This window comes from Falco rusticolus, chromosome Z, assembly GCF_015220075.1.
Source record: "Falco rusticolus isolate bFalRus1 chromosome Z, bFalRus1.pri, whole genome shotgun sequence".
In the NCBI taxonomy this organism is placed as follows: Eukaryota; Metazoa; Chordata; class Aves; order Falconiformes; family Falconidae; genus Falco; species Falco rusticolus.
Window position 1 is genome coordinate 60,750,988 of NC_051210.1, and position 27,520 is coordinate 60,778,507.

At 38.1% G+C, this 27,520-nt stretch overlaps 1 protein-coding gene across 1 annotated transcript in view; it reads right to left on the reverse strand.

The window, feature by feature from the left end:
* Positions 1 to 27,520, reverse strand: part of MAST4 (microtubule associated serine/threonine kinase family member 4) — a 201,292-nt gene that overhangs the window by 19,853 nt on the left and 153,919 nt on the right. The window contains exons 10-18 of the mRNA XM_037372641.1: positions 26,324 to 26,533; positions 23,244 to 23,345; positions 19,093 to 19,225; positions 16,141 to 16,208; positions 13,674 to 13,759; positions 4,710 to 4,918; positions 3,815 to 3,953; positions 2,663 to 2,795; positions 1,758 to 1,923 (exon numbers count right to left, since the gene is read on the reverse strand). Coding sequence (XP_037228538.1) covers positions 1,758 to 1,923; positions 2,663 to 2,795; positions 3,815 to 3,953; positions 4,710 to 4,918; positions 13,674 to 13,759; positions 16,141 to 16,208; positions 19,093 to 19,225; positions 23,244 to 23,345; positions 26,324 to 26,533 — 1,246 coding nt within the window. The remainder of the gene's footprint in view (positions 1 to 1,757; positions 1,924 to 2,662; positions 2,796 to 3,814; positions 3,954 to 4,709; positions 4,919 to 13,673; positions 13,760 to 16,140; positions 16,209 to 19,092; positions 19,226 to 23,243; positions 23,346 to 26,323; positions 26,534 to 27,520) is intronic.

Below are 27,520 nucleotides of genomic sequence, written 5' to 3' on the forward strand. Positions count from 1 at the left end.
AGTCTAGGCTATAATTTGGGTTCTTTAACATGGCTTTTACAGTTGAATACTAGGGGCCCATGTATTTTAGCACAGGAAACTTATCCACAGTAAGAATGATTTCAGTAAGGATATTCAAAATAAAAGAGAAGAAACTGACAAGTCAACATCAAAACAAGAACCTAAGCTGACCAACAGTCTGGGAAACTGAGTGGGAATAGCTCAGGTTTACAAACATACACTTCTACAGATAATTGCTGCAAGATAAATGGACACATTCAAACAGTTATTTGCATAAGTATCAGCTAGATTGTAATACATGACAATGTTTTACAAAATGTAAAATTAATGCCACATGCAAAAGAAAGTTTAAAGTGCGAATTCGTCATTAATTTTTGACTATTCCTTCCCTTCTCCCAGTCAGAGAGCATAAAGATAAAAACACATGTGTATGTGTCTGGAAATGCAATAAAAACATGAGTTATTTCCATGTTTGCCTGCCTACGGCTTCCACTGCAGTTTCAATCTGATCTGGAAAATCAAGCATGAATATGCATCACAGCCATGAGGCATCCCGAACAAAGCCAGCATTTGCTGCTTGTGTTAATTAAACAGTTGATTCTCCTTGCCACTCAGGCCTCAGCATATCACATCAGAAAACAACACTGTTATAAATCCATGAACAGCTAGAATGTTGTATAAAGAAGTCATATACTAGAGGTAACTTGCAAATCCCTCTCATTACAGTTACAAACAAGACCAGCTTTCAACTTCAGAGATGAAGGAAAGCAAGATGATGATACAGTGTCTCCTTAAGTGCAAAAGGGGATTTGTTGCATTCTCAGAGAATAAGGAACCAGAAGTGCAGTTAGTTTTCTGTCGGATTTTTGTAGGTTTGTTGTTGGTTTTGGTTTGTGGTTTGTTTGGTTTTTTTGGGGGGTGGTGTGGTGGTGGTTTTCTTTTGGTCTTAGCTACTGGACCTTTTAAGCAGACCATAAAATGGTACGGGAAATACTCAGTAACAGAGGTATCATTCTGTTAGACTTCTGGCATAAATAGAAGCTCTCAACATCTATGCATCTGGGAAATTTATGAAAACAGCAGGTAGGATAGTAAACAATTCTGTTTAATTATCATTCAGTTTTGCCACAAGCCACATAACAATACTTAGGGTCAGCTTGCAGGTTAAGATCTAAAAGGTTATTGAATTTTAAATGGAAGAAGAACAGCTGCTACAGAAATAACATTACACTACAACAATCACCAATGAAATCATTAACAATCTGTGAATTGAATTTGTTTCCTTCTCTTTCTCATTATTTATTATTCAGGAGACATTTGTTTTCCCGTTTTATTACACCTTTGTTAATTTCTTCACTGTGCCATGAGGCATTTTCCCATTTATGCAAATTTATTTTAACCATTTTTGCTCTGGTATGATTTATTTACAAAAGACTGAAATCACTGTGCCATAGTGGCACTACTTTTCTACTAGTACTGCTTTTCTTTTTCAAACAGTGCAGCTTAACCATTGTATTCTACCGCTACTGCATTTCTGTACTTAGCAGCAATATGCAGTAAATTCAGCTTTTAATCCAAATTTATTCTTATTGCTTTGACAGCAAATAGTGTATTACAGTATCATGGTAATTGTTGTTTTCTGAGCAAAACCAGCTTGAAAACCTAGTCTGTAAAGTTTTAACTATCTTCACTATTAACAGAAACTGAAACGTTTCACAGCACACAAAGAAATTTGGGATTTTTGTGATGGTCCTCACCACTAATGACTTGTCCAAACAGCTCTTCTGGTGTATCTCCAAAGAATGGCACGCACCCAACAAGAAATTCATAAAGGATAATTCCCATAGCCCACCAGTCCACAGGTTTTCCATAACCCTGTCTCAGTATCACTTCAGGAGCTATGTATTCAGGGGTACCACAGACCTAAAAGAAAGAAAATAAACATGATGATGAAACAAGTCTAACTTGAGCTATGTCACATCATTTGTAATTCTTAAAAAGTACAATACAGAAACATGGAATAATGGAATAAGTAGGCTTTAGTCTGCTGAGTTTACATCACAGCTACTGTTTTTAGAATGACCTAGCTACATTTAGAGGCATCATAATCAACATTTGTGTATCTGTCATGCAAAGAACAGTGTGTTTCACACACTGCAGTCCATCATGGCAAATATTTTATTTAACTTAAATACATCCTTTTCTTTATATGAAAGTTGTGATGGTTTTTTTCTGAAGTTTTACAGTGAACAGATTGTGAGCAATAGTAATGAGGCATGCTTAAAGGGAAATGGGCCATAGCAAGGATTTTAGCACCCTTGGCTGTACAATGCATCATGAGCTCCACAAGCACTCTGCTGAGACTTCTGAATTCCTTATAAAAACAGTTGCCCATTTGTCTCTCTCACAGATTCACTTGCACACAATTAGATTGTTCATCTTACTAATAGATCCTAACGTAGAAAGAAAAAAGTGTAGAATAATCTGCAAGGCATCAGTAAAAGTAACTGACATACACAGTCGGAACACCAGTGTAGGAATAACAACAGTTTATGTTGCATTCATATACTGTTCTGTAATGATGGTATCATGGTACATTCTGCTAGCAAAACATCACTTTGTTTGAACACTCAATATAGAAATGCAAAAGGCCGTATCTTACTTGTTTGTCAAGGAATTCTCTGGCATCCTTCTCAATGTGACCTTCATACAGATTGGTAGTCAAACTCATTAGCCCCACCTTTGACAGGCCGAAGTCTGTAAGCTTTATATGGCCCATGGATGTTACCAATAAACTGAAAATTAGAATGATGTGAAGTTACTGTGATATAATTCAATATTACGCGCTTATCATTAGTATTATTATTATACTTGAAGGAAAATTTTTCATTAGCATTGCAAAAATATAAAGACAGCTTAAAAAATAATTTCACCAGGTACTAAATAAACAGGTAAAAAATCTGACAGTCTTACACTTGTTATCATCAAATGTAAACAAGCTTTTCATATGTAATTGCACAAATCTTATAGAATCATACAAGTGTTGAGAGCTGAATGCTAGATGCTTTGAAGAAAACCGAAAACCATCATCTAAAAGACCTATAATAGAATTAATACTGCTTTTGAAGTGTCATGAGCATTTTTTATCTGTAGCAAGCTGGGTCATTCAGCTGAAAAAACCCCTCAGGCATTAAGTTAGTAACTAATACTATACTGGTCTGAGGTACTACTCATTGAAGGTATTGTCACCCAACAGACATGACTTAAATTCTTTTCCTTTTTTATTTTTCAAATGTGAAAACAGGAAGAAGATTAATGGAGCTGCAACAGCCATACTTTTTACTGCAACTACTTGCTGTAATGCTGTTTATGGTATAGGAGCAACATTATATTTCTAAATATTGAAAAAAAATAAAAAAAACCTTGCAACATAGATTTCCCAACCTGGTAAGTCTTGTCTTCATATATGCAACTATCTGCAAGTTAAAGATACTTCGGATGTTTTAAGCATAATTTTAAAGATCCTTCCCTTTCCATTTTCCTCCATTTCAGTGAGAAGAGTACACACATTTTTTTTTAGCTATCCTAATAGCCTCTTCCATTTCAAAGACAGAAAATTTTAAAGAGTTCTTTTGAAAAAATGCACTTCCTGTAACTGCAGGTAATGAAAAGTCAAATATTGTGCAGAAATTGTGAATCTACATAACATCCATGATAAAAAAAAAATTTCAAAAACATTCAAAGCAAGCTTACACCTTTCATATTTGATCTAACAATTTCAAAGTCCTCTTTTGGTTATATTTTATATACATACTTGTCTGGTTTCAAATCCCTGTGTACAATTCCATAATTGTGAAGGTATTCCAAGGCCAAAACAGTCTCTGCAAAGTACATCCTTGCCATGTCTACAGGTAAGGGACCCATATTCTTCATCAAAGTAGCACAGTCTCCACCTGTGGGAACAGGAGAAACGTTCCAGATGACACTATAAATTTTTAAGTATATCAGAACAATCCATATATGCTGCAGAAAGAGACACAAGCTGTAGTCATAAATGCCTGCTTTCCAGTCAGATGACTCAATTGGACATGTAACCACACCAATTACTGTACTGAAACACAACATGCAGCTGGGAGCAAGCAGTTCAAGGGTTTAGCTGGAAACCAATAAAGTCTGTGCTACTGCTTAAAAAAAAAAAAGGGTGGTGGGGGTGGGTGGGGGCATGCAAAAAAAATGCCCACAAAACCAGAGTCTCAGTATTTTTTCTTGTACTGCCTCTGTTCGCTGTTCTCCTTCAGCATCAGCACCTTTTCAAATTGCTTCCTCTTCCCTCTTTCTCCATAAAAATAACTATTACAAATACCCCAACATGTGCTAGTGAAAATTTGAATTCCAGAAAAGCAAACAGCATTTCTACATGAACTCTGAATCCCCATAGGACACTTATGATTACAGCCTATAAGGAACTCCTTCAAAGAGCAGTTATTTCCCGTTATAGCTGGAACACAAGTGTTTTACAGGCTCTCACTAGGAGATAATGATTGGGGAAAAAAGCCACCTTGCTATTGGATTTAGATCCTTAATCTGTATTGCCGGAGTACAGAGGACACACAGGGGGCCCTTCTAATGCAAGTACCATATGGGTTATTTTTCTTTCTTGGTGTACAAAAACTCTCTTCTACCTCTATAAAACAGAACAGACACTTTACCTTCTACATATTCCATAACCATGCATAAATGACGTCTTGTTTCAAAGGAGCAATACATGCTGACAACAAACGGATTTTCTGCAAATGTCAGGATGTCACGCTCGACAAAGGCCTGTTGGATCTGGTTTCGAAGGATGAGATTCTGCTTATTAATTTTCTTCATGGCAAATCTTTGCCGGGTTTCTTTGTGTCTCACAAAATACACAGCACTAAAGTTCAAATGGGAGAGAAGAAGAAAAAAGTTCAAACTTAAAATTTAATTTTTTAACAAACAAATCATTTACAGAATACATATACTTTTTTAAAAAAAAGAGACTTGGGTTTAATTTAGTGTAGTTAACCCACCTTTCATGTTAGAGAATTGGCTACAAACCTGATTTTCTTTAATAACTAGGATGAGTCTCAGTCAACAAAAATCAGTACACAAACTAAACCCAAACAACAGATACAGCAAGTGCTCTCAGCTCAGGCAGACTTGGGGTGCTTCCATCAACAAAAGATTATATACAAAACCCAGCTATGGCACAGTGTTATATATCATTCCAACAAATGCTTATTCTGTAAGTAAGCTGTGAGATAACTGTGACTCAGACTCCATCCAGGGGATCACAGGCTTCTCATGAAAGTTGCTCTGAAGTTGTTTGATGGGGTGGCTCCCTCATTGACAGGTACAACATCTTCTGTTGTTGTTCAGTCCCAAACATCAGCATTGATCCATATCAGGTGTAGGTCACCAGCAGGTAATCCAAAACAAGGATCACTGTGTTAACCACATACTAAGGTGGAATTAACATGTATCTTGACATGCAGAATTTCCACTGTAGCACTGGGTACTACAAAGTTTCCTGTAAGCTTGGTTAGGTAAGGTCAAGGCAGCGAGGGAAGTGAAAAGAAACCACCACTTAAGTGGACAAGCCTTCTTTCTTTCTGGGCTCAGCAGGAAGAATCACCCTGCGTTGAAATGCTAACACAGGACATTACTGCTGCATTTCTCCAAATTCCTTGAGGAAAATCCTGAAAATGTCTGCCTTGTTTGAAATCCACTTCGTAGCATTTAATGCTTGTAGGGTCTCCAGTATATAATTACCACAGTAGTGAGTGTTTACGGAAAGGACGGACTAAAAGAAGAAAATAGTGGGGGGAAAAATGAGACTCCATTTTGTAGTTTTTAAATTCAATTTGTTATCCCCATGAAGTCCAATTACCAGCGTACAGTTATTTAAACACAAAAAGCAATTCTTGCATTATTATTTCTATACACAGCTACTGAAGTTACAGGCACTGAAAAAATGAACATGGTTCTGCTTTCCTTTGTGGAGAAAGACTTCTAGACAAGGAAGTTTCTCTTACTGATTCCAAAAGGTTTCAGTAATCCCTTGCTCCTGTCTGAGCACATGGCAGGTAAAAGACATTACACCATTATGAAAGTAGGGAAAAACCATCTTGGGCAAAACTCAAGACAAAACCAAACCCACCCTTCACACCTTCTACCAGGTCTCACTCCTCCTGCCCCAAGCTTGAAAGAATTTCGAGTTATTCAGCTCCAGTACTCCTCCCTGCTGGCTTCAGGCCTCTTGTCCTCCTGCACGTCTTCCTACCACTCACCTCATACTCACTTCTCTCTCCACCCCCTTCATTACAACTCATTTCCTCCACTTTTCCTTCCCTTACATTCCTCTATCTTTTATTCCTATCTCCTGTCAGTCAATCTTAGCTTCTTAATCTGCTGTAATTTCATCTATTCTTTTCCCCATGTCAGCCCCCTTGCACAATCCTGGCATGTAAAAAAGGTGTCTGAAGCCACAATCCTTCAAAAACCCCCATGAAGTTATATGAATGAACTGAGGAATGCCTGAGAACTCAGCATGCAGATCTTTGTCAGAGCTTTACTTTGGGCAGTGTGCCAAGATGAACTCTTGAAAGACACCTACTAACCAGAGCATGTAATTACAGCATTTTAATAAATCCTCTCTGCAGATCATATGGATCTACAGAATCATATTACCATATTTAAAGATGAAGAACCAGTAAGTTCTAAGGACTACCTAGACCAGTAAATATCTGGGACATGATGGCTATGTTTTCCCCAGGTCTCTAAATTGCATTCTCCAGTTTTAGTCACAGGCAGGTAATTGTAGATCTTTCCATTAGGATTCAGTTACCCACAATTCCTCAGAAAAAAACGGGTAGTTCAAGTGTCCCAGACTCACAAGAAAACTGCAACCCAATTGTCTCTCTCAGGTTTACACATGCATACACTGTTCATGCTATATAAAGTGCTTTTAAATGATCTATTATATCCCCTGATCACAGTAACCCCAGCAAACTGCATTTAGGCTTTACAAAGAAAACCATACCCTAGTCAGCAGCATGTTATTCCTACAGAAGCCCTCCTTTCTTCATCCAGGATGCTCCCAGTTCACAGCAGTGATACCATTTCCTCAACCTACCAGTACAGTAAACTAAGTACACCGCAACAGCTGTGCCTGCGACTGCCTGTGACACCTGCATTCTCACACACAATTCGTAAGGGTGTATTAGAATTTGCTGAAGTCAGCAAAATGTTACATAAAAAAAATGAAATCTTCCTACAGAGAAACAGTCAAATAAAGATGTATAAATTGCCTAGACATTAAAAAGAAAGAAAAGAAAAAAAGTCACCCCTGAAATCTTTCATGTTTCTGCACATAAAGTGGGACTTCAACCTATAAATTAAAAGCTTGGAGTAAAGGAGTAAAGCATTCCTCTGCTGAGACATGACTGTGAACTTTTGAGGTAAGATGATGGGAACAGCCACAATGAGTTCTAGCACGTAACAACTTTGTCTTGGGTAATTTTGAACCCTGGTCTACTACCCTTGAAGCATGCTTCTGTTATTGTGTAACAACTTACTGCATAGATTGTGATCTCTTTCTGTTCACTCTCCGCAAAGCTGTCAACTTGTTACATTCTCCTCATCCTGGCACTGAACCTGCACCTTGTTTTATCCCCCCACAGGCCCGCCTTCCCACTTCTCTCCCTTTTGTTTTTCAGAATGCTACAGCTGGAGCACTAGGTGGAAGTTTTATCTTTGTTTTGTATGTGTTTTTTATAGAGTGCCCAATACCTCACTCCTGGTTTTGTGGTCTTGATCATTAAAGCTGCTCATGATTTTCAATATAGTATAAAGACAATTGTAAATCTGAGGATTGCCCCAAAAGCAATGTACTAAGAACATCCAGACTATCCAATTGCCCTGTTGATCCGTTCAAAGGCAGTGGTATGCCCTGTCTGCCTGCAAAGCCACAATCAGAGTGGCATTACTGCAATCTTCTTTGTTTTCAAATAAAGAATTTTCTTTCCTCCCTCCCTCGTTTCTGTTCTCATAACATGGCAACAAGAGATTTCCAAAACATCCTGTGTTTTCACTGTATGGATCGCAACAGGTACAAAAGTGTTCTGTATTTTACTGATGCTGTATTACAAAACATCAAGAAAAGTTTACTTTTCAGGAAAACTAAGAAAATTCATAAACTTTGGCACTGTCCAAACATTATCTTATTCCACTTCCAGCATAAATATCAGCTTGAAAAAGGGTATCTCTAAAATAAGAACTGTTCACATGTGTTAAGATGAACAAAAAACCAGTAAAACTTTGAACTGGGTTCCTGAATTGCTCCAACTTAAATATTATGCAATCTATCCTGCCAATCTTAGAACCAAGATTCTGTTTTTTCTCTAAAGTAGCTACAGGCTTCAGGCCTAGTTCACAGCTCTACAGTGACTTCAACTTTCAGAGCTATTTTACAATCTAGTCTACATTCAGCGCTTGAGGCTAATACAGCTGTCAGTTGCTTTGACTTGATTCTCTACAGTTTGTCACAGGACCTTGAACTACTTGTGGAAACACAGGTACTGTACTTGCTGCTTAAAAGTTACAGCTGCTTACCAGGAACCATGTTTCATTTGCACAAGCAATTTCCTGAGAAAAGACTGTTAAATTCTGTACTACCCTGGAATTATGTCTGACAGTGCCTCCAGTGAAGAGGAGCCACTTTGCAAGGCTGTGATTCACGTTAACAGCAATACAGTAAAGTTTACGTATAGTTATTTGAATCAGAATTTACAAGCAGCGCTGTGCCACCTCCTAGTTGGGCAATGTCCATGACCTGATCAGATTTATTTGGGGGCATGGGGAAATGCTGCCTAAAGCACTGCAGCACTCCTAACACGAGCATCCAGTGTGGTGTTGGTCTTCTGGGACAACATACAAAGCTTCCCCTCAGCAGTATTTCAGACTTCTCCTAGTCTGCCTAGAAACAAATCAGAAATGACCATCTGAACCAGAGAACACAGTGACTGATCCTTCTCTCACAGCTGGTACTCATCTTCGTTGCTCAAATTATGGCACAAATTTTGACTGATAAAACCACCTCTCCATACCTAACAGTAGCAACACCTGCTATCTTTACAGTAGTAAACACATGCAAAATTATGAAGCTGTTGTCCGGATCTCCTATGGGTAACCTGTTCTGTATTTGCAAAAGAAACACTTCAGAAATTCAGTGCCTCATCAATTTGTAGCATGCTGCACATTCAGGAAGGACAGAATCTGAGACCTTCAACACGGTAACAACCACCTTTTGCTACCACCAAGAGGATTGCATCAGCTGCCAATATTCAATCCTCACAAATATATTACCCAGAGAAGAAAGATAATGCGCTTGTCCTGTGCTGTACTGGGAAGGAAGGCCCACTTGAGGGCAATAAAACACGTGAGTTCAAGTTCATCATTTTGAGTAAGTCCACAAGGAATTATGAATATATAGGATCCCCAGCACAGAAACTGCCAGCCTCCACTTTCTAAACTGTTCTTTAATGCTATGGGCTCCTGGGCATCAAAGCCTCTTGGCTCCGCATAGTGCAGTCACCCACAGGAGTGAACAGAAAAGAAGGAAAGCCATACTGCTTTATCAGGGCTGCAGTCCGCTCAGAGCTGGTACTAGTAAAGTGAACCTACACCACCACACTTTCCCCTATCCCCTCCCATTTCTGAACTGTCAGCTGCCAGGCTGATCATAAATTAACCTGACTGATGGGGTGTTTATTCTGTCTTATTCCCAATGCAAATACACATGAGCAAGTACTGTCAACTGAGTGGAGAAGGGACAGGAATGAGTACTCACAGGTTAGGGGCAGTAGCTGCTCAAGCCAATACTGAGTCAGAGTTTTTAGATTTACCAAGCAACACCATTAGCCAGTATGTCATGTGCATATTGACATTATCACCTTTGTGGAAGTAAAAGCATTCCAGGTAGGCACAAAACTGGTATCATGTGTATGCTTTAGGCAGGTAAGTGTTATACATTAGTGAAGAGCAACTGAATTAGTATCACTCACTTCCCTGAAACCAAATGTGATCTTTATTCTGTTGAGCTTGTTCAGGAAACCAGGCCAACGCCAACTTGAAGAGACGCCCTACTACTACCTGCTACTTCTTGCAAGCTGGAACGTGGAAAAAAAATGTTGCTGTGACTGCAGTAACAGTTTAAAATTTGGGAAGTATGGAAAGTTTTGGCTGGCTGAAAAAAGTCAGATAGACAGCTTGTGAAACCATTAATGACTTGGCCAGCATCCTACACGTTTACTGATTCACAGCTTGTTTAACTTCTTGTATATTCCTAGCCATTCCCAAAAGCCTGATACACCTCATCTACTATAGTCATTTAATTGCACTACAAATTAGTTTACCCAATCAATTAAAACCACAGAACTGCTAAGACATTTACTCAAACCTTCACAAAACCAATAGTTTATATTTAAACTCATCAAGTTTAACATATCTGACAAATCTCTGCTACAGCATGCCAAGACCAGCAATCACCCTGTCAAGCAGTCAAAGCTTTCCATTTCACTAATGAAGGCAAAAACACCACAGCAAAATCAGAAAGCAGAATGTATAGTTCTGTTTCAAAAAAACTGGTTCAGAATTAAAACCTCCATTATAGCCTCAAAATAAATAAAAAACAATAGCATACTGAATCTTTAATACGTCAGAGCATAAAATATGCCCAATGACATATTTTTGAGAATAAATCGATGAAGCAAAGGCAGAATTCACACATGTTCAGGTTATTTAAAAAAATTAATGGCCTGAAAAACATGGAAGGGGGAAAAATATCCTTGTAGCATAACAGCAGTAACTTCTATTTCAGCTGCTTGTACTTGTAAATAAACTGCAATAAATACCTATGGGGCAGTTTACTGCTTTGTATTCACAGATGACACAGGTATTATTGCTTTATTCCACTCCATTTTGTGGATGGATTAAAAAAGCATTTAGGTTATCATGGTATCTTCCCCTTTAAACTTGACTTTAACTTTTGAGTAAGTTAACTATCAATCATGTTGGTGCCAACATAAAAAACACACACAATAAAGATCAAAAAATGGTCTGTCAATATTATGGTCCCACTTACCTGACATATCACAGGGGACATTTTCAAGCACAGACAGTTTTGAAAAAGTGATACCCTAGAGAATTTAGGAGCACAAGCCTCCTCAACTTGCAGTACTTGGGAAGACGTGACTAGGTGGTAAAATCACTTCTAGCAGTGAGTAAATACCTACAAAAGTTTATTGTTTCACAGTTCACTGACTGCACTCCTTTCCCTCTATACTAATTAGTAAGGGGCTTACTTTTGTTTTTGATTTTTCTTCGAAGCAGTAACCATTTTGAACAAAAATCCAAACCAACAAAACCTACTTTGTTATTGTTTGCTAAGTATGGAAGTAATAGCACTCTACCAAACTGATGAGATTTTCCATTTCCACTTCTAATTATCCCACCAGCCTACCCCTGTTCTGACATTTGCTAAAGACAAAAATGATTCATGCAGAATCTGGATACACCCCAGTCTGTTCACTCTCTGTCAGCTCTCCCTTTCCTCACAAATGTATTGGAGTCGCATCCGATTTTGATGACATTTATATTGTCAATTTCACATATTATTGGTGTTAAAAAGGCATCTCGTAAGTATTGATCTTCCGCGCCACCAACATGAAGGAAAAAAATCCCCATTGCCTGTATTGTATGTGCCATAGAAAGTCATGGATTTTCACCCTTTCTTTTCCAGCTTTTCAGATCCTTACTTGCCTCTGGTTTCAAATGGTCAGTTGTCTACAACCTGTATTTCTTAATGGCTCATCAAGGTTCCTTCTGACTCTTAACACCTATGGGGCAAGAGCCACAGGTCTACCGAGCCTCTGTAGGTAGCCAGCCTTGTGCTGCTGGCTGCAGCATGCCCTTCTGCAACTGCTCCCTCCTCTCCCCACACCTCAGCATCCTAAAACTCCTGGGAAGCTGGGCAGGTCTAGTGACTCAGATGCCTCTTCCTCCCACAGGGACCCACCCCATACGGTTCTTCTTATCCTCCTCCAGTAAGACAAAGAGGAAATTAGGTAGGAATTGAAAAGAGGAATGGAGGGGACTAAGCATCTGCCAAGGGAAGCAGAAAGGGATACAGCCAGGGAGGGGAGCAGCAGCTGCTGCTAACTGCTGGAAGAAAGGCTTTTGAAATCCTGGGGTAATTGGGAGAAAATGGCATATGTTAAGTAATGAGTTTGCCTAGGGAGAAATTCTGAGAAAATGAATTGTGCAGAGGCTGACTAGTGAGAATTTGTATTTGGATGTTTACATAACTTTAATGCAAATTATGCTATTTCCTTCAGGCTTTTCACTGAGTTGTATAAGCAGGTCTGGACACAATAGCCTCCGCACAAGCTATCATGACCAATAGTACTAGGCAGTACTACATGCCTTCTGTCCCAGAGCTCAGGGTTACCTCTAACTAAATATGATCAGAGTATTACTGTGCCCCTTAGCCTCAGGCCATCAAAACGGCATGCAAAACTCCAGGGGGCTGACTGCAAGTGCACTTGCTTCTGTGTCCAAGGTCTCATCAGAGTGCTCCGTCCTATCAGGTCACCGCTGCTTCCTAGCTCACACAGAGGTGTGCAGAGCACAGCCAGTCTGATGGGGTCTGTGCTGGACAGCAGCACACCTCTCTCAGCTGCCAGGCTGTGTGATATGGTCTCATTTGGCAATGGGCTCCTCATCTCAAGACAGAAACCCCTTTTCTGAACCAATACATCCCCTCCTGGTCCTGCAGGTTATGCAGAGTGACACATTTCTCAATACACTTCAGTGCAGAGGAGCAGCCAGTCAAGGGTCTGATAGTATCTGATCCAAAGAGGTGACTAAAGACAGACTTCTGCCTGCTGGTAGACACAATCCCTGCAAGCACTCCCAGAAAACATTTCATGTTCATTTACAGCCCGGGCTAACATAATTTTCTCTTGATCTTCTACAATATCTCTAGCTGACTCATACCACTGGGTAGTGAGCTGAACACTTTCCAAGTACCCAGAAACTAATCAAGTAACAGTAATTCCTTAAAAGCTAACTGGTTAAAATTTGAGGACAGAAGAATGCCCATGGAGTAGAAAGAAAATAGTGCTACCCTACTTAAGGAAATATGTTTCTACTTCCTCAGTATTTTCAGGTCAAGTAAGCACTAATTTTTAACAATCTGTCTCCCTGTAGATGCAGGTTTATCCTGTTTCACATCTGCATAAACACAGGCCATCTCCAGTATTATAAAAGTGGATTTAATGCCTTTTGATTTACTCCCGATTTCATCTTTGACATTACATGAATGTAAGCATTCTGAATTTCTGAAAAATCTTCATGATGCAATATTCAGTATCATAATTTACTGCAGCAAAGAGTAACTCATTATTGCCTAGCAGCCTTTCCAGAAAGTTTTTTTGTGACTTTCAAATACTAGCAACAAAACAGGAAAGCAGAATGATAAAAGCAGCAGTGCAAACAAACTCCCTCACATAAACATCCCTGCAGTAAGAAATAATGGAAGTTAGAAAATATAATATGCAAAAGAGCTGTTCCACTCATGGATTACTCACCCATAAGCTCCATTACTAATCAGCTTAATTGTTTCAAAATCACTTTCCCGAGGTTTCCTCTGCAGCTTCAGCGAAGCATTAGAGCTCTTCAAAGAGGAGAAAGACCAAAGTTAATACAGCACTTTTTTCAAAATCAGGGAAAAATAAAAAAACAATTATCACCAGGCTGTCACACCCTGATGAATCAGCTAAAAGCTCTGGTCAGTTAGCCACACAGCTAGCACGAAGACTAAAGGGACTCCTGAAGCAAAGCTGCTTCTTCATTGAAAGGTTATGTTACACCACAGCTATTTGTCCGCTTATGTGCATGTACAGGTTAAGAGCAGACAGGCATGAAGCCAGCAATTCACATCCAGAGTTATGGACTTCTGTGAATCCCACCAGGCACTTATTGGCCACTGCCCTTATATTTATATTTTTAATATAGATTTTAATATAGATTTATATTTTAGTATATCTGACTCTGGTAGTAACAAAATGTAGATGAGCACTCATCCATTCAAGTAAACTTTTGCATATTTTGAACTAATGTTAGGGTAGACCGTGATACAACAAGACAGACTGTGAAGACAGACAGAAAATCAAGGAGAAAAATATGGAAGATAAAAATGCAATAATTCTACCATTTCAGAGGTAACTTTCACCTACTTGTATGCCAGAACATTTTCAAAATGGAGCTGTCTCAAGTACTGCATAACCTTTTTTCCGGCTTTAATTTTTAATCAATCTTGAAGATAAGTGTGAACTAGAATTGGGGTCCAGGGGGGATCATGAGGGCATGGAATTCCAAATTCACTATTCCAAACCCACAAGATCCTTTTCAAGATATTTTCCAAATCTGCAAGTTCTACAGTCCCTATCCAGGCAGTCTGGTAATAGTTAAGGCTGAAAGCAGACCTGGTTGGAACATTTTCAGTTAAATGCTTGCTAAAGAAAATTCAGTGCAAGAAGATTAATAAATATGTTAATCTAATGAATTACACAGGAGCAGAGAACACTTATCAAATTCTTTAGTTCACTTGTCTGTCAGTATCGGATTCTTCCTAACTGCGTATTTATGATGATTTTGAGTGGTCCTGTGCTTGAAAGTAGTGTTTCCTGTCAATTCCTATGTGTCTTCATTCCACAGCTACACTTTGAGAAAATGTTTCCAAATACTCACCCTACATTGTTCTTTTTTTTTCCTTACTGTTCTTACTTTTTCATCACCTCCCCTACTTGTGTTTCTTTACTACACTGCATTATCCTTCCTGTATTTCTTCAGCATTTTCACAACACAAATAACTTTACAATTGTAATTTTTTAGCTACTGGTAAGCCAGTTTGCAGCTTAGATTCTCCTAAGCGCTTCCATCAAGTCTTCTAGTTATTCTTTCCATCTTTTCTCCAGTTTGTCAGTATCCTTCCATTAACTACTTCTCAGTTCTAATACAGTATTTCAAATGTAGATGAACAAAAGCAGCAGTGTAATAAACACCCTTCATGTTCACAACTCTGGAAGTCTTTATAGATGGCATTTTGTCGGAAAGTCAAATTACCTCAGTGTGACATGTACCAGAGGATGATGTCTTTTCTGTAGTATATCGGAACTAGTTTAAGAGATGCCTGTATTTTAAACTCTACTAACATTTGTAAATACCTGTAAAGTAGCACTGAATTGCCTATGTATCCCCCAAAAACACATTAGCTTTTTGTATCCACTTGCACTGAAAAAAATCCATGTTAAATTGTTAGAACTCCAATTATTCTGTTGACTGAAAACTAAGGTTTAAGAACCAACTTTTAAAAACAATTTAAACTGAAAGCACTTAAGCCCACAATACTCAGCCCAACCAACTCCTCCAAACCCTTTTTCTTTTTGCCCACCTGAACAAGCATCTAACAAAATATTACTGTAAGATACCCATTATTATAGACAATTTTTTTCAAACATAGTTTCAGAAGTAGATCAAATGATCTTCCAGATTGCAAATTAACTTTCTGAATAGAGGCTATCTGCTAACTTGCTCATTTCTTCTTTGCCTCCTCAATGGATCTGTTCAGAGTCTCAATTTGATCATTAGCTGCCTTCATAAATGAACTATTTTAAAATCTGTTTAAAATATTTTTAATGAAATTGTTTAAGAGTCCTTCTAAAAGAAAAATCAGTACATTAATTAAACAGAAATAAAGGAAGCAGTAGCGAGGTTTTGTGGTAAAACAACCGCCACATGATGAACACTAATTTTGTGGAAGTGGAAGCTAAAGACACTGCAACATCTAGGAGAATAGGTAGAAAGTTTTTTTCTAATATTTTTTGTGAGTCTTCTGTCTGCTGAGCACCATGGTTAGTTGGAGGATCAACTACTTTTCTATTCAATCTGTTTACACATACCAGGAGAAAAAATGGGCCAGGGCAACCACAGCATGTTTTGGTTTTTTTTCTGCTCAGATTCAGCAAAAACAGTAATATTAACAGGAAAACTTACATTTATTGATTCATCCACTTCCAGAGTTTCTGCTGTCCCACTGTCACAGCTAGCTAGCTGAGCAATTTCTGGAAACAAAGATCAGACATGTCATTGTAAACCGTAGCAAGCACAAAACTAAATATAGTACAGAAAACCTGAGAAGTGACACTTTTCTGGAATACTTAATAAGCATGCTGTCATACCTGTATTACCTGCCAAGTAACTTTTAGGGTACCTTCAAGTATATATAATAAAATCCCACCCAGAAAATGAAGACCTGCTATTCAAAGCCTATGTAATCTTCCACTGAAGAATTCGAACAGCCATGAAGCAATGAAAAGTGATACTGTTATCCCTGCTGAGACATGGGAATTCTGAGATTAGTGTGTGATCTGGGCATTAAGGGATTAACTGGGAAAAAAGGGAAAGAGAGTACTGATCTACTAAAACTCCTGAGGATCTTGGTCCCTGAGGGATTAATAGTAGGACCCATCCTTGTTAGGCTCCTTCACAGTCAGAGGAAAAAGCTTCTCATTTAGACAGAGATGGACTCCAAATGTTTTGCATCTTCTACACAGAAATGCTCACGTGCCTAACAGAATAAGCTAAAAGCCATTTTCTTAGACGCTTGTAATTTCTGGAGTCACTAGCACAGACTACTTTTCTGGGGCACTAAGATTTTGGGAGTCTACAACTTGACCTGGTTGTCCCTGCCAGGATCAACCTGTGCTGCAGAGCTCCTAAGCCTACCCTGTTCTCTTCAGGGGCCCAGTAACGAAGAATTCATCTGCGTAATGAAAGCTAAACAGGACAGCTGATGTCTAAAAAGACCCTGGGAAGCTTAGTATTACTTTAATCATATACATAGTTAATTATATACTCCACACAGCCAAAGATGCACATTTTATCATAATTATGTGCTGGCGATCATACAACCACCTGAATTTGTGAGATGTGTTTTTATCTCAGGACTGTTAACTGAATTTATGAACACAGAAAGTGATGGAAAATTTACACATAATATCTAAACTGGATTTTTCTATATAATGAGAAGTGACAGTTAGAAGTGAAATTCTGTACATTTACCGTAATCATTAAGAGCGCATTAACCACACAGATAATTTTCTGTTGGAACAGCTAAACATTTAAGGGAGTAACTCTCCTTTGTAATTACTACCCAAAAAACAATGTTTGTCAAGTGTAAGAATCAGGGATAACAAACATGTAATTTCAGAAAACAAACAAATATTTGAAGTGTTAACAGACGTTAAAAAAATTTTAAAAATTCTGAATATGCAGTCAATAAACAGAGAAAAACATCTGAGAACAGATCTTAAAAAAAAAACAAAACCAAAACAAAGACAGCCAAAGCTAAAATTATATAGGCCAAACTCTAAAGTGGAGTGGATTTCCCTGGAAAAAGTCACAGGTTTGTGAACATGGGGTTTTTATAATAAAAGTGGTGATGAAACCTTTATTGTACAAGTGAGAACCAAGCAGCTAGAATAATGTATTTTGACAGCCTTCACAACTGAAATTATTTTCATAAATAGTAAATTAAAATGAGCCATTTTTAAACAGAACTTTTGCAAAATAACCATTATCTGAGAAATAAGTATTATTTGCAAGCAGTAGGTAATAATGGAATGGAAGCAAGAGTCAGCTTTCAAAACAGGGAGCTATGGAACCATTTTGTAATGCCTGAAGAGATTTTTAAAACTCATCTAAACACCATTAAACATCTGCCCTTTTTCTTTCATTGATTTAAACCATTTCTGAAGACTCATGATTCAAAAAGGTAAAGATGGCAATTTAAAAACCATGAAGAAAAATTTCTCCCTGGGGAACTCTTCAGAAATGCAGCTACCAGTCTCTGCTAAGTGATGAATCTGTTGTGGTATTGCTTTCAGTACAGTATAAATTTATCTAGCATTATCTCTGAGTAATGCATGCATCATTTCACTCAAAGAAAGGACACTACAGCTAAGGCAGCAAACAAAGAAGGTAAGTAAAGTAAGGTCTAAAGAAGTAGGTTGCTTTTCTCTGCAGAGGAAGTAAAATCCTTCGCATGACCATTTATGAACACTACAGACAATTTAGCAGCTTAGCTGAAAATACAATTTTATGTTTCAGGATAAGCAGTATTACAGAGGTGGGTTTTGTTTGTTTGCTTTGAAAGATTCAGTTCTTCTGCTATTTAAACATTTTCTATACCTGCATACTAGGGTTTTAAAGCTTTCTCAGGAGTTTTATGTTCGTAACAATCTTCATGTTATGCTTTTTATAGTAATGAATACAGGGTTTCCAAATAATTCTCTCTGTAAACAATTAACACCAGGGCATAAATCCATAGTACCATTCCTTTGGTTTTGCTTAGGAAATGTCCCTGTAAATAGAGATGCCAATTTAAAACCAAACCCGGATCATTTAAGAAGTCAATGCACAGTGATTTATACTGCTTATGAATATCACTTTTTGTGAGGAGGCAGGTAAGCATTAACACAAATCAGATGGCCTGAATTATTTGATCACAGATCTACATACAAACTAACCTTTTAAATGATACACAAAGTAATTCAAAAACATCCCAAACCTGTAGGCACTGAACAGTGAGTAACAGCTCAGCCCAGTTTCATTTATACCTATGGCTGGGTAACAGTTGCCATCAAATCATACCAGTAAATTTCAGCTAGAGCTGAATTAAGGAAGTTGCATTGCCAGGCTGGAAGAAGATTACAAGTATCATTGACACAGTGTATTTGTGAATGATATTCACAAAAGAAAAATGTGAGATGGCCTTTTTTTTAAACGGCTTTGAATTTGTCAGAGTACTGTCAGGGTTAGTGAATGCTTGTTCTGCTACCATCTTTGCTTTGACCCTTTTCAGGTGTACACAGATTATCAGAATGCTTGAAAACATTAAGAAGGAAGCCTGTAGGAGCCTATAGCTGGACAAGGAGATGCACTTACCTTCCAGAGGATCTTTATTTAAGCCCAGCTGGCTAATAATGTATCGAGGGATGTCCGTTTTAATGCCTTGCCCCTCTTTAGCATGGTCTTCAGCTGCTTCCAGAAGATAGTAAAACTCTTCAGGATCAAATTCCTAGAAGAAAAATAGCCACCATCAATCTCTCTGTAGAGACTGAAGTCTTAAAGCCTAATATAAAACACTTCCTTTGCTTCTTCTATTGCAAATATTTGACATTTCCCTTACTAAAAAAACATAACTCTATTCTACTACTAGTAGTCTTTTACTGTATTACAATTCTTATATAATGTAACATGCTGTACGCCATGAAATTTCACAACATTATTTCAGAGCACTACTTTATAAGAATAGTAAGTTCTTTGCATTCAAAACTTCCCATAATATTCAGAATGAAATGACCTATAACTAGCAGTGTTAAGATTTCACATACAGGAAACTTACCTTCCTGCAGCTACATAAAAATGCACTACTGAAATAAATAAACTATGTAAATACATTGCTCTTCACCTCTACATGAGATTTTGAAGTATTTTTAATTGCTAATATGCAGTATGTTTCATGGAAAATACAATTCAACAAAATCACTAACTTCAGAATTAAACTGAAAATTGTAAGTTGCTGAAAACAGTATTTGAACTTCATTGATCCGACTGTTCTGAATCTCCGAATGAAACATCCTCCTTTGGGAACCAACTATATTACAGCTATCATTTATACTGTGCCTAAAAGGCAAGCCTCAAAAAGGAATAAAAACCCCAGAAACTCAACCCCTGCCTATCTCCCCCAGGTCCCTTGGAAATACATTTATTTTACTACCCTCATAGATGATAAAAATAGGAAAGTATTGAAAGCAACAAATTTAGGAAAGGAAGTTTATTAAAAGGTTTGGATTTTTTTTTCTACCAGTATGAATTCATACCAAAACATCTCTCACACTGCTTTTACACTCTGCAAGATGTTCATGCCAGCCACAGATCACAACAGGTTAACAGAGTGACAGCCAGTCAGTCATGAAACATTGATGTAACAAAACAGACATTTGCTGGAGTAAGTCAGTTCTGTCAAAAATATCTGTGGAAGCCAGGCACACTGCTGAGCTAGTTAAGCTTCCCTGCTGGTTGTTCCATGGGCCTGCCATAACTCTGTTAAGCTTTAGCTTGTGTGCTGGGTCACAGGGCTCCTGCCCTAGCTCCTCAGGCTACCCAGGACTTGGGAACTCCATGTCCCAACCTGGAAGACAGCCTGAGAAATTAGGTATCGTGTTTCATTTTGGAAGCATCTAAACTGCTGCAGCTACCAGGAGTTGCAGTGTGTCTGAAATGAAATGTCTCTGGAATTTTCAGTCTTGTGGAAACAATCTTGTTATGAAACAATTTGTATCGTCCCTCGCTTACTCCAAAAGATTTCCCACAACTGAACTGCCCGAATTCTCTTATTCAGCTCAAAGTCTCAGGATGCTGCTAAACTGACTAAAAATCTGTAATTAAATGCTGTATTAGCCTTAGTCTCCTCATCTGACATGCTGTCCCCAACTGCATCTCTTACATGTTACTCCTTAGTACTGAAGGACACAATAATGTGGTAAGGTGTGCCAAGACTTCCTAACTACCTTCATCATGAAAACATCATCACCTGTTTACCTGCTGCAGTGGCAGATACACAGCTTCTCCTCTACTTGCTAGTAAGTCAATGCAATTTCAAAACATACTTATAATCATATGAATACATATGCGTATATACATACATGTCTCTAAATATACACAAACTTATTCACATGCACAAGCAACAAATTTATTTTCTTATCTTTACTTCCATCTCTGTGTTCCATTTTCCATGTACAAATGGTGAATCATCTTTCAATATCTGGCCGTAGCTTTTGGCACATACAAAACTGCAAAAGCTTTATTCATATGATTACCAAGTGAATAAAAATAGGAATTCACATATCATGAACACTTGAGCCAAGATCACCATCCAAAAACTGACAGCATTACTGCATGGTACCTGAAACTTCTCATGACAAAAGTGCTGAATTTATTTCCTATTATGCTATGAACTTTCTTAGGGAGGCTGAAGTTTCCTGTAATGAACAGCTATTTCAGACAGACAGTCTAAAACATCAGCCAGTATTATTAAAAAATTTCTAGAGGGATGTTCTGGAAAAACAACAGTATTGTTTCTGTAAGATTACACGATTCCAGTGACGTTTTTGGAGTAGGCTTAACAGCTTCTTGCATGAGAAATGTTTTGTGACAGTATGCCTACATTTATTCAAGCTACCTCCTTCTGTAGAAACATACTGTGCACAGTTGTTAAATCCCAGCTTAAATGTCCTAAAGATCCCATCTCAAGTAAGAACACTTTAAGGAAGCTATGCTGGCTTTCTCTGCAATGCTGCTCTAAACTCTCAACTAAAAGCCCAGCAAAAGGAGGGACAGGATACACAACAGCTCTGCTTGAAGTGTGATAAGGCAGAGTGTGTAGCCTAGAATGAAATCCCAGGGGCAGAAAGTTGGACTAGTTAGCTGTAAAGCTTAGCATTTTGGGAGAATGAACTAATGGGCAAACAGGTTACCAGGAGAGAACCTGAATTAAAATGCTAAAAGACAATGATACTGCGGGCAGGTGTAGGTGAGAAAGAGGAACCAAGCATGGAAAGGAAGAACAAAGCATCATAAAGAAGCCTCAGTCTGTCGGCCCACAGAATCTGGCCATTTTTGGATGCATACTGACAGAGAAGGATGCAGACTAGAGGGAAAAGATGACATCATACGAGAAATTGGGTGAAGACATGGGGAAAGATTATACGAACCCTGGAATTGGAGCAGGGTTGATCACACTAGATATGGAATGAACATTTCAGGGTTAAGGGTAAAGGACTATTGCAAGTTTGGGTTCAATGGCAGAGGCAGGACATACTAAGGCATCCTCTTCTCTAAAGTCTGCCTTTTTTTTTTAAACATCTCTTTCATGCCGATTCAGAGCACATACCTTATTTTAGATTCCTTCTGACTGCAAATGATGAATAAACGGCAACTGGGAACACTGAGACATGGTGTTTCCAAAACAAAACATTCAGCTCTCAAAATGCCCATGGCTGAACAAGCCAGGCTATGGATTAACTGTGCCACAGACAAAGAGACACAGCACAGAGCCAACATCAAGTTTGAAGGACTTACTATCTCAGATTCAGTGCCACACAAATGCAGTTAGGACACTTTCAGGCACAACATGAGCCTAGCAGCAAGTTAATGGCTCCCACATAAGCCTCACTAGCCTCAAATAGCTGTCTGCAGCATCAACACTGTGATCCTGGTATTGGCAAGCTGAGTGGCTCAACAAAGTCATCTTGGGCTGCCTGCCAGGCCTGTTGGACTCAGGCTGGCTCTTACATGGTATTTGGGTGTCTATGCTGTCTTCCCGAGTACACTGTGTTCTCCAAGTGTTTATTACTCCCACTGAATAACTGAAGCACATTGGCTCTGTGCGTAGGAGCAACTTTTCACACCTGAGCCATCCCAGCTCCCACAGCATGGGCAGGCAAAGCAGAAACATGCCCACACGGCCTTGCACCAGCCAGCCCAGCCTGGCAACATCAGTGCGATGCTCATGCAAAAATAAGTTAACTTTTCTGATCCTTCTGGTCCCCTCTGACTATCTTTATATCCAGATACCCTAATCCCTCTGCTGGTGTTCCCCACACACAAGGTACCGCAGAGCTGACTGCAAGCTGTTTATAGCTCTGGTAGCTGTTGGGTGAAACAAAATTATGAAACTTTAGAACAACAACAACTGGAAAAACACCAAGCAATTATGATTCAGTCTTCCCAAGAATAGCAAAGTCTAACAAAAAAACCCAGAAAAACCCTAGTGGTTTCAAACTGGAGCTTCCTCAGCTGATGAAAAGGATTCTGTAACATAGCATTTGCAACAGCAAGGAGCCAAACACAACTGCAGGAGGCCCCTGCCAGTTCCATGTTCCTAAAATAAAAGAATGGATCCCAACAACAATGAAGGCCCACCCCACTGCTTGGTGTGCTTCAAAAAATGATTGTAAAGGGCACTGAATATCAAGCCAGAAACCTTCCTACACCAACAAGTAAAAAACCTACTTATAGTAAGCCAATCTTACCAGGCATTCCAGTAAACGAGCAGGACGAGCAATAACTATCAGGATTTTTCGGACAAGTTGCTTAATAAATGCCATTTCTCCACTCTCTGATCGCTCTTGAGCCTAGAAGATAAAAATAAAGTGAAAATAATACAAATCACATTTGATGCACTACTCAGGAAAGTACATGAGGTATTTGGGACACCTTTGAGAGTTTGAAGCATGTATTTGAGTCAATTTCAAGATTCCAACAGAAATAACAAGGATTTGAGCAAGACTAACTTAAATTGAAGTAATCCTATTTGTACAATTCTAACACTGTAACAGCAAAACAGAAGTGCCTACAATGGACATGATACTTACTATGGTTTTTTTGCCTTTTTTTAAACCTACGCAGTATTATTAACATCAGTTTTGCAAAATGGATTACATTTCAATACAACATTTCTCTACATTGTGTCTCAATTTGTTAGTAAGTTTAGGATTAAATGAAAACTGACCTAAGTATTAATAAACATAAGCAATATCCATGCCAAATTTATACTGACTTCTTATGGTCACGTCATACTAAAATGACAATGACATATGTATGGAAACTCTCTGCAAATAGAGTTTTGTATATAACAGTACAAGCAGAAAAGACAACAATGAAAAACTGAGTTCTACAAAGACTACAGCAATGGGAGAAATGCTATAGAAGAATACATACAGAAAAAATAGTTTTAGAAGGTTTGCTAATATTCTCACAAATCTCAACTACATTTCAAATTTCTTTCAAATGTTCCCCTCTAAGAACAAATTATATAATTTAAGGATGCTAATGAATGCAAAGAAACCGTTTCATTCTCCTTCTGATTATAATAAACTAATAGCCCTTCCCTCAAATATTAAAGCATTTCTTTGTTCTGAATAATAGAAACTATAGACCTATGCTTTTCATCGTCTCTTGCTTATTCAAACCGACAAAGAAAATTATAAAACTAACATTTACAAAGTGATTAGCATGGACAAATACTTTTCATCTAATATGTATCTTCTGTTTTTTGAAGTTAAAGAAACACATGAAAATATGAAGTGACATATTGCTCTTAATATAAGCACTACAATTTTAAAACCCACCAAGTATCCCAGAAGAATTAATCTGTTAAGTTTAAAGAAGGAAAAAAGGCACAAATATCATCTAGCACTCTGCAACAAGTTTCAGAAGAACCTTAACTGGATACAAGCATTTGTGTTCTGCATGCTCTCAACCAAGTCCAAAGAAAACTCTTTTGTAAACCGAACACCTCCCTATTTTAATAACCAGCAAAATTTAAAGCAATTTTGTACAGTTTTGTGGACACTCAGGTGGGTATATGAAAAAAGACTCAATACATGTTACATTTAAAAGGGATGAAGCAGGGAAAGCATTCAGGTCCACTTGACCTTGACCTTAGAATTATAAGAATGCTGTGTGAACCAAGCTGCCGAAACCTCAAGGGAGTCCTTCCCGGGTTATGCAAAGTAATCACAACATGCCAAGTAGCAGTAAGAGATGTAGCTTTCCACTGAACATTGCAGCTGGGAATTGACAACAAACAAATCACAGCTGAATGCCCATAACCGAGTTGTGCAGAGAGAAAGCTTTCTTACTGTCATATTATGCTATTAACAGGTATTATGCAGTTGATTCAAAAATTAAATCTGAACATTTTAAGGTGTTATGTTTTTGCAGAATAGGAAATTTTTACATAATAAGGAATTAGCATCACAGAATGTGACAAAAGAAGGAGTGTTTTGATGTGTTTTTAATAATGCACTGCTCTATATGCAGATTGGAGAAGAACTTGCTAGCGTGTTGTTTTTTAATGGGTTTTGCAGAGGAAACTGTTAAGCGAATGAGTGAACATGTACTCTAAACTCTACTGTGTAGCCATTTTAAGGAATATATTATTAACAGCAAACAACAGCATTAACAGTAAGTTCAGTAAATCTTCGCTTAGACATGTTTCCTTGTACTTTGACATTATATCACTAACATCACATAATTCAGTCAGGTATCTCCAGTCCACTGGGCAACTCTGCCTGCACTTTGGCATCATAAAAATGTGAGTATTTCACAAGAAGGTCACTAGTTCAAACTTTCTTTTGATTAGTAAGCAAGCTCTATGTATTTTCTCTGTTTAAAAAAAAAAGGGTTTCAATAACTGAGAAACCTATCACTGATGCCTTAAGTTTTGCATTACTTTATGAAAACGTTCAAAATACAGCAGTTGCAGAAAAGCTATTTACTGAATAAAAGTTAACAAAAAAAGCAGCATAGGGGAAAAAAAAAAAAAATCAACCAAATCCTTTAGCAACTGCTCCTGCACATAAAAGAAAGCACAGACATAAACTGAGACAGGCATGGTACCTTAGCATCTCAGCTGGAAAATTTCAAGTCAGTATCGTATCTGCTGGTCTATCCCATTAACATGGTCCATAAAGTGCTATCAAATTCCACACAAACAAATGATTGTATCACATGCCGTACTTTTGTTTAAAAAATAATAAATTAATGAACTGCAGTGACTTATGTCATAGTGCATTTGTTCTGTTGAGCTCCAAGTTCTTAATTATTTAGCTGATTATTCTACAGAAGTTTCAATACTTAGAAACTACATTATTTCTGTTAATAAGCAGTTTAATTATGAAAAGAATATTATAAATATTTAAATAACCTCTAGCTAATGGAAAGCTAAGGGTTGCTGTCTGCTTTCTCAACACAGCAGGCAATTAGTTATGTTGATAAAGCGGAAAGGATACATGTTTCCTCATTTATTCATAGTAAAAGGAATAGCAAGCCTCGTCATTTAGGCTTATGCACACCATTCTGTAAGCGATTTATAACTTGCACTGAAAGACAAAATGCTGTTTCTGGAATCTTTACAACCCATCTATTCCAGGCAACTATACTAGGATCCCTTATAGCCTTTGTAGTGGTCCTTATGTAGACTAAAACTGCTATGAACAACACTGACAAGTGAACAAACAGTCACGATTATTTCAAGTCAACAACTTACAGAGCAAACAGATTTAAACAAATTTTCAAGCGAACATAACAGTAGTCTCATGGCTCATACCTCCTGTAGCAATTTGTCTAATTTCTGCTGTAATTCAAAGAAGTATCGTGATGTGATGAGGCCCTGGTGGGATTTATCCAGACAATCTCGAGCCAGTTCTGTGATCTGATGATGGGTAAAATTGAGCACTCCATCTGCCAGTGGAAGGACATTCTCTGGAGAATAATTTGTTATAATCTCCTGAAGCCTCTCTTCCATCTGAGCTGTGGCCTATAGACAAATAGATACACAAAACATTCACTCAGCTTTACATGAAACTTAACAGCCTCAAAGCTTCTTTCCAGTTTTGCAACATTTGTGTACTGCCTAAGAGGTTACTTAGCTGGAATCTGTGAAATAAGGGAAGCAAAAAAGCAAGCAAACAGAAAGACAAAGTGACAGATGACATCTCCCCACATTACCAGTCAAGAAAAGCATCAACCTTACTGTTCTACTACACATATCCTCCCCCTTGTCTGCCCCGGTGATTATCTGTGCTCTAATCTTGTGACGAACACTGAACAGAACTGAAGGAACACCCATCACTGTACAACTTAAGTCCATGTCTAAATAACAATAAAAATAAAAAAAAAAAAGACAACTCATGGGGGTCTACTTCATTTTCCTGAAATTGCAGACACTACAGACAGAATATCCTCCTTTCTTTCATACAGGTTATGTTTCTCTGGGCAGGGCATGAATGAACATTGACTGATTAAAAGCACCACAGGCTCACAGCTCCTGCCAGATATGTCTGCAGGTTGCCAGATGCATGTGTTTTACAGAACCAATGATCTGGTTCTCACAAAACTGCAAATGCTTATATATTTTTATTATTAAAAAGTAAGCCCACATTTCTTAGTTCCTACTTCAAACACTGAAATGAGTGGGTCATTCCACACTTCAGATTGCTGCTCAATGACTCTGCAAATCCTAAAAATTCTCTCTCCATATTTCTAAGACATTTCTTCTAATTTTTATGCATTTATTCTGCAACAGTGTCAGCTTTACCTTATTTTATTTTCCAGGTGTCATCAAAATCCTAGGTGCAACCAAGAGCAGAGTACTCTGAGCGACACACCTGCACCTAGGAACTCATTCATGTCTTAGGCCTCTGGACATGACAGCAACGTGTCCTCATTTGGTATCTCACAGTCAAACCCCCCAAACGGTGTAATGACCTTCACAATTAAAGTAAGTATATAACAAGTGTTTGGG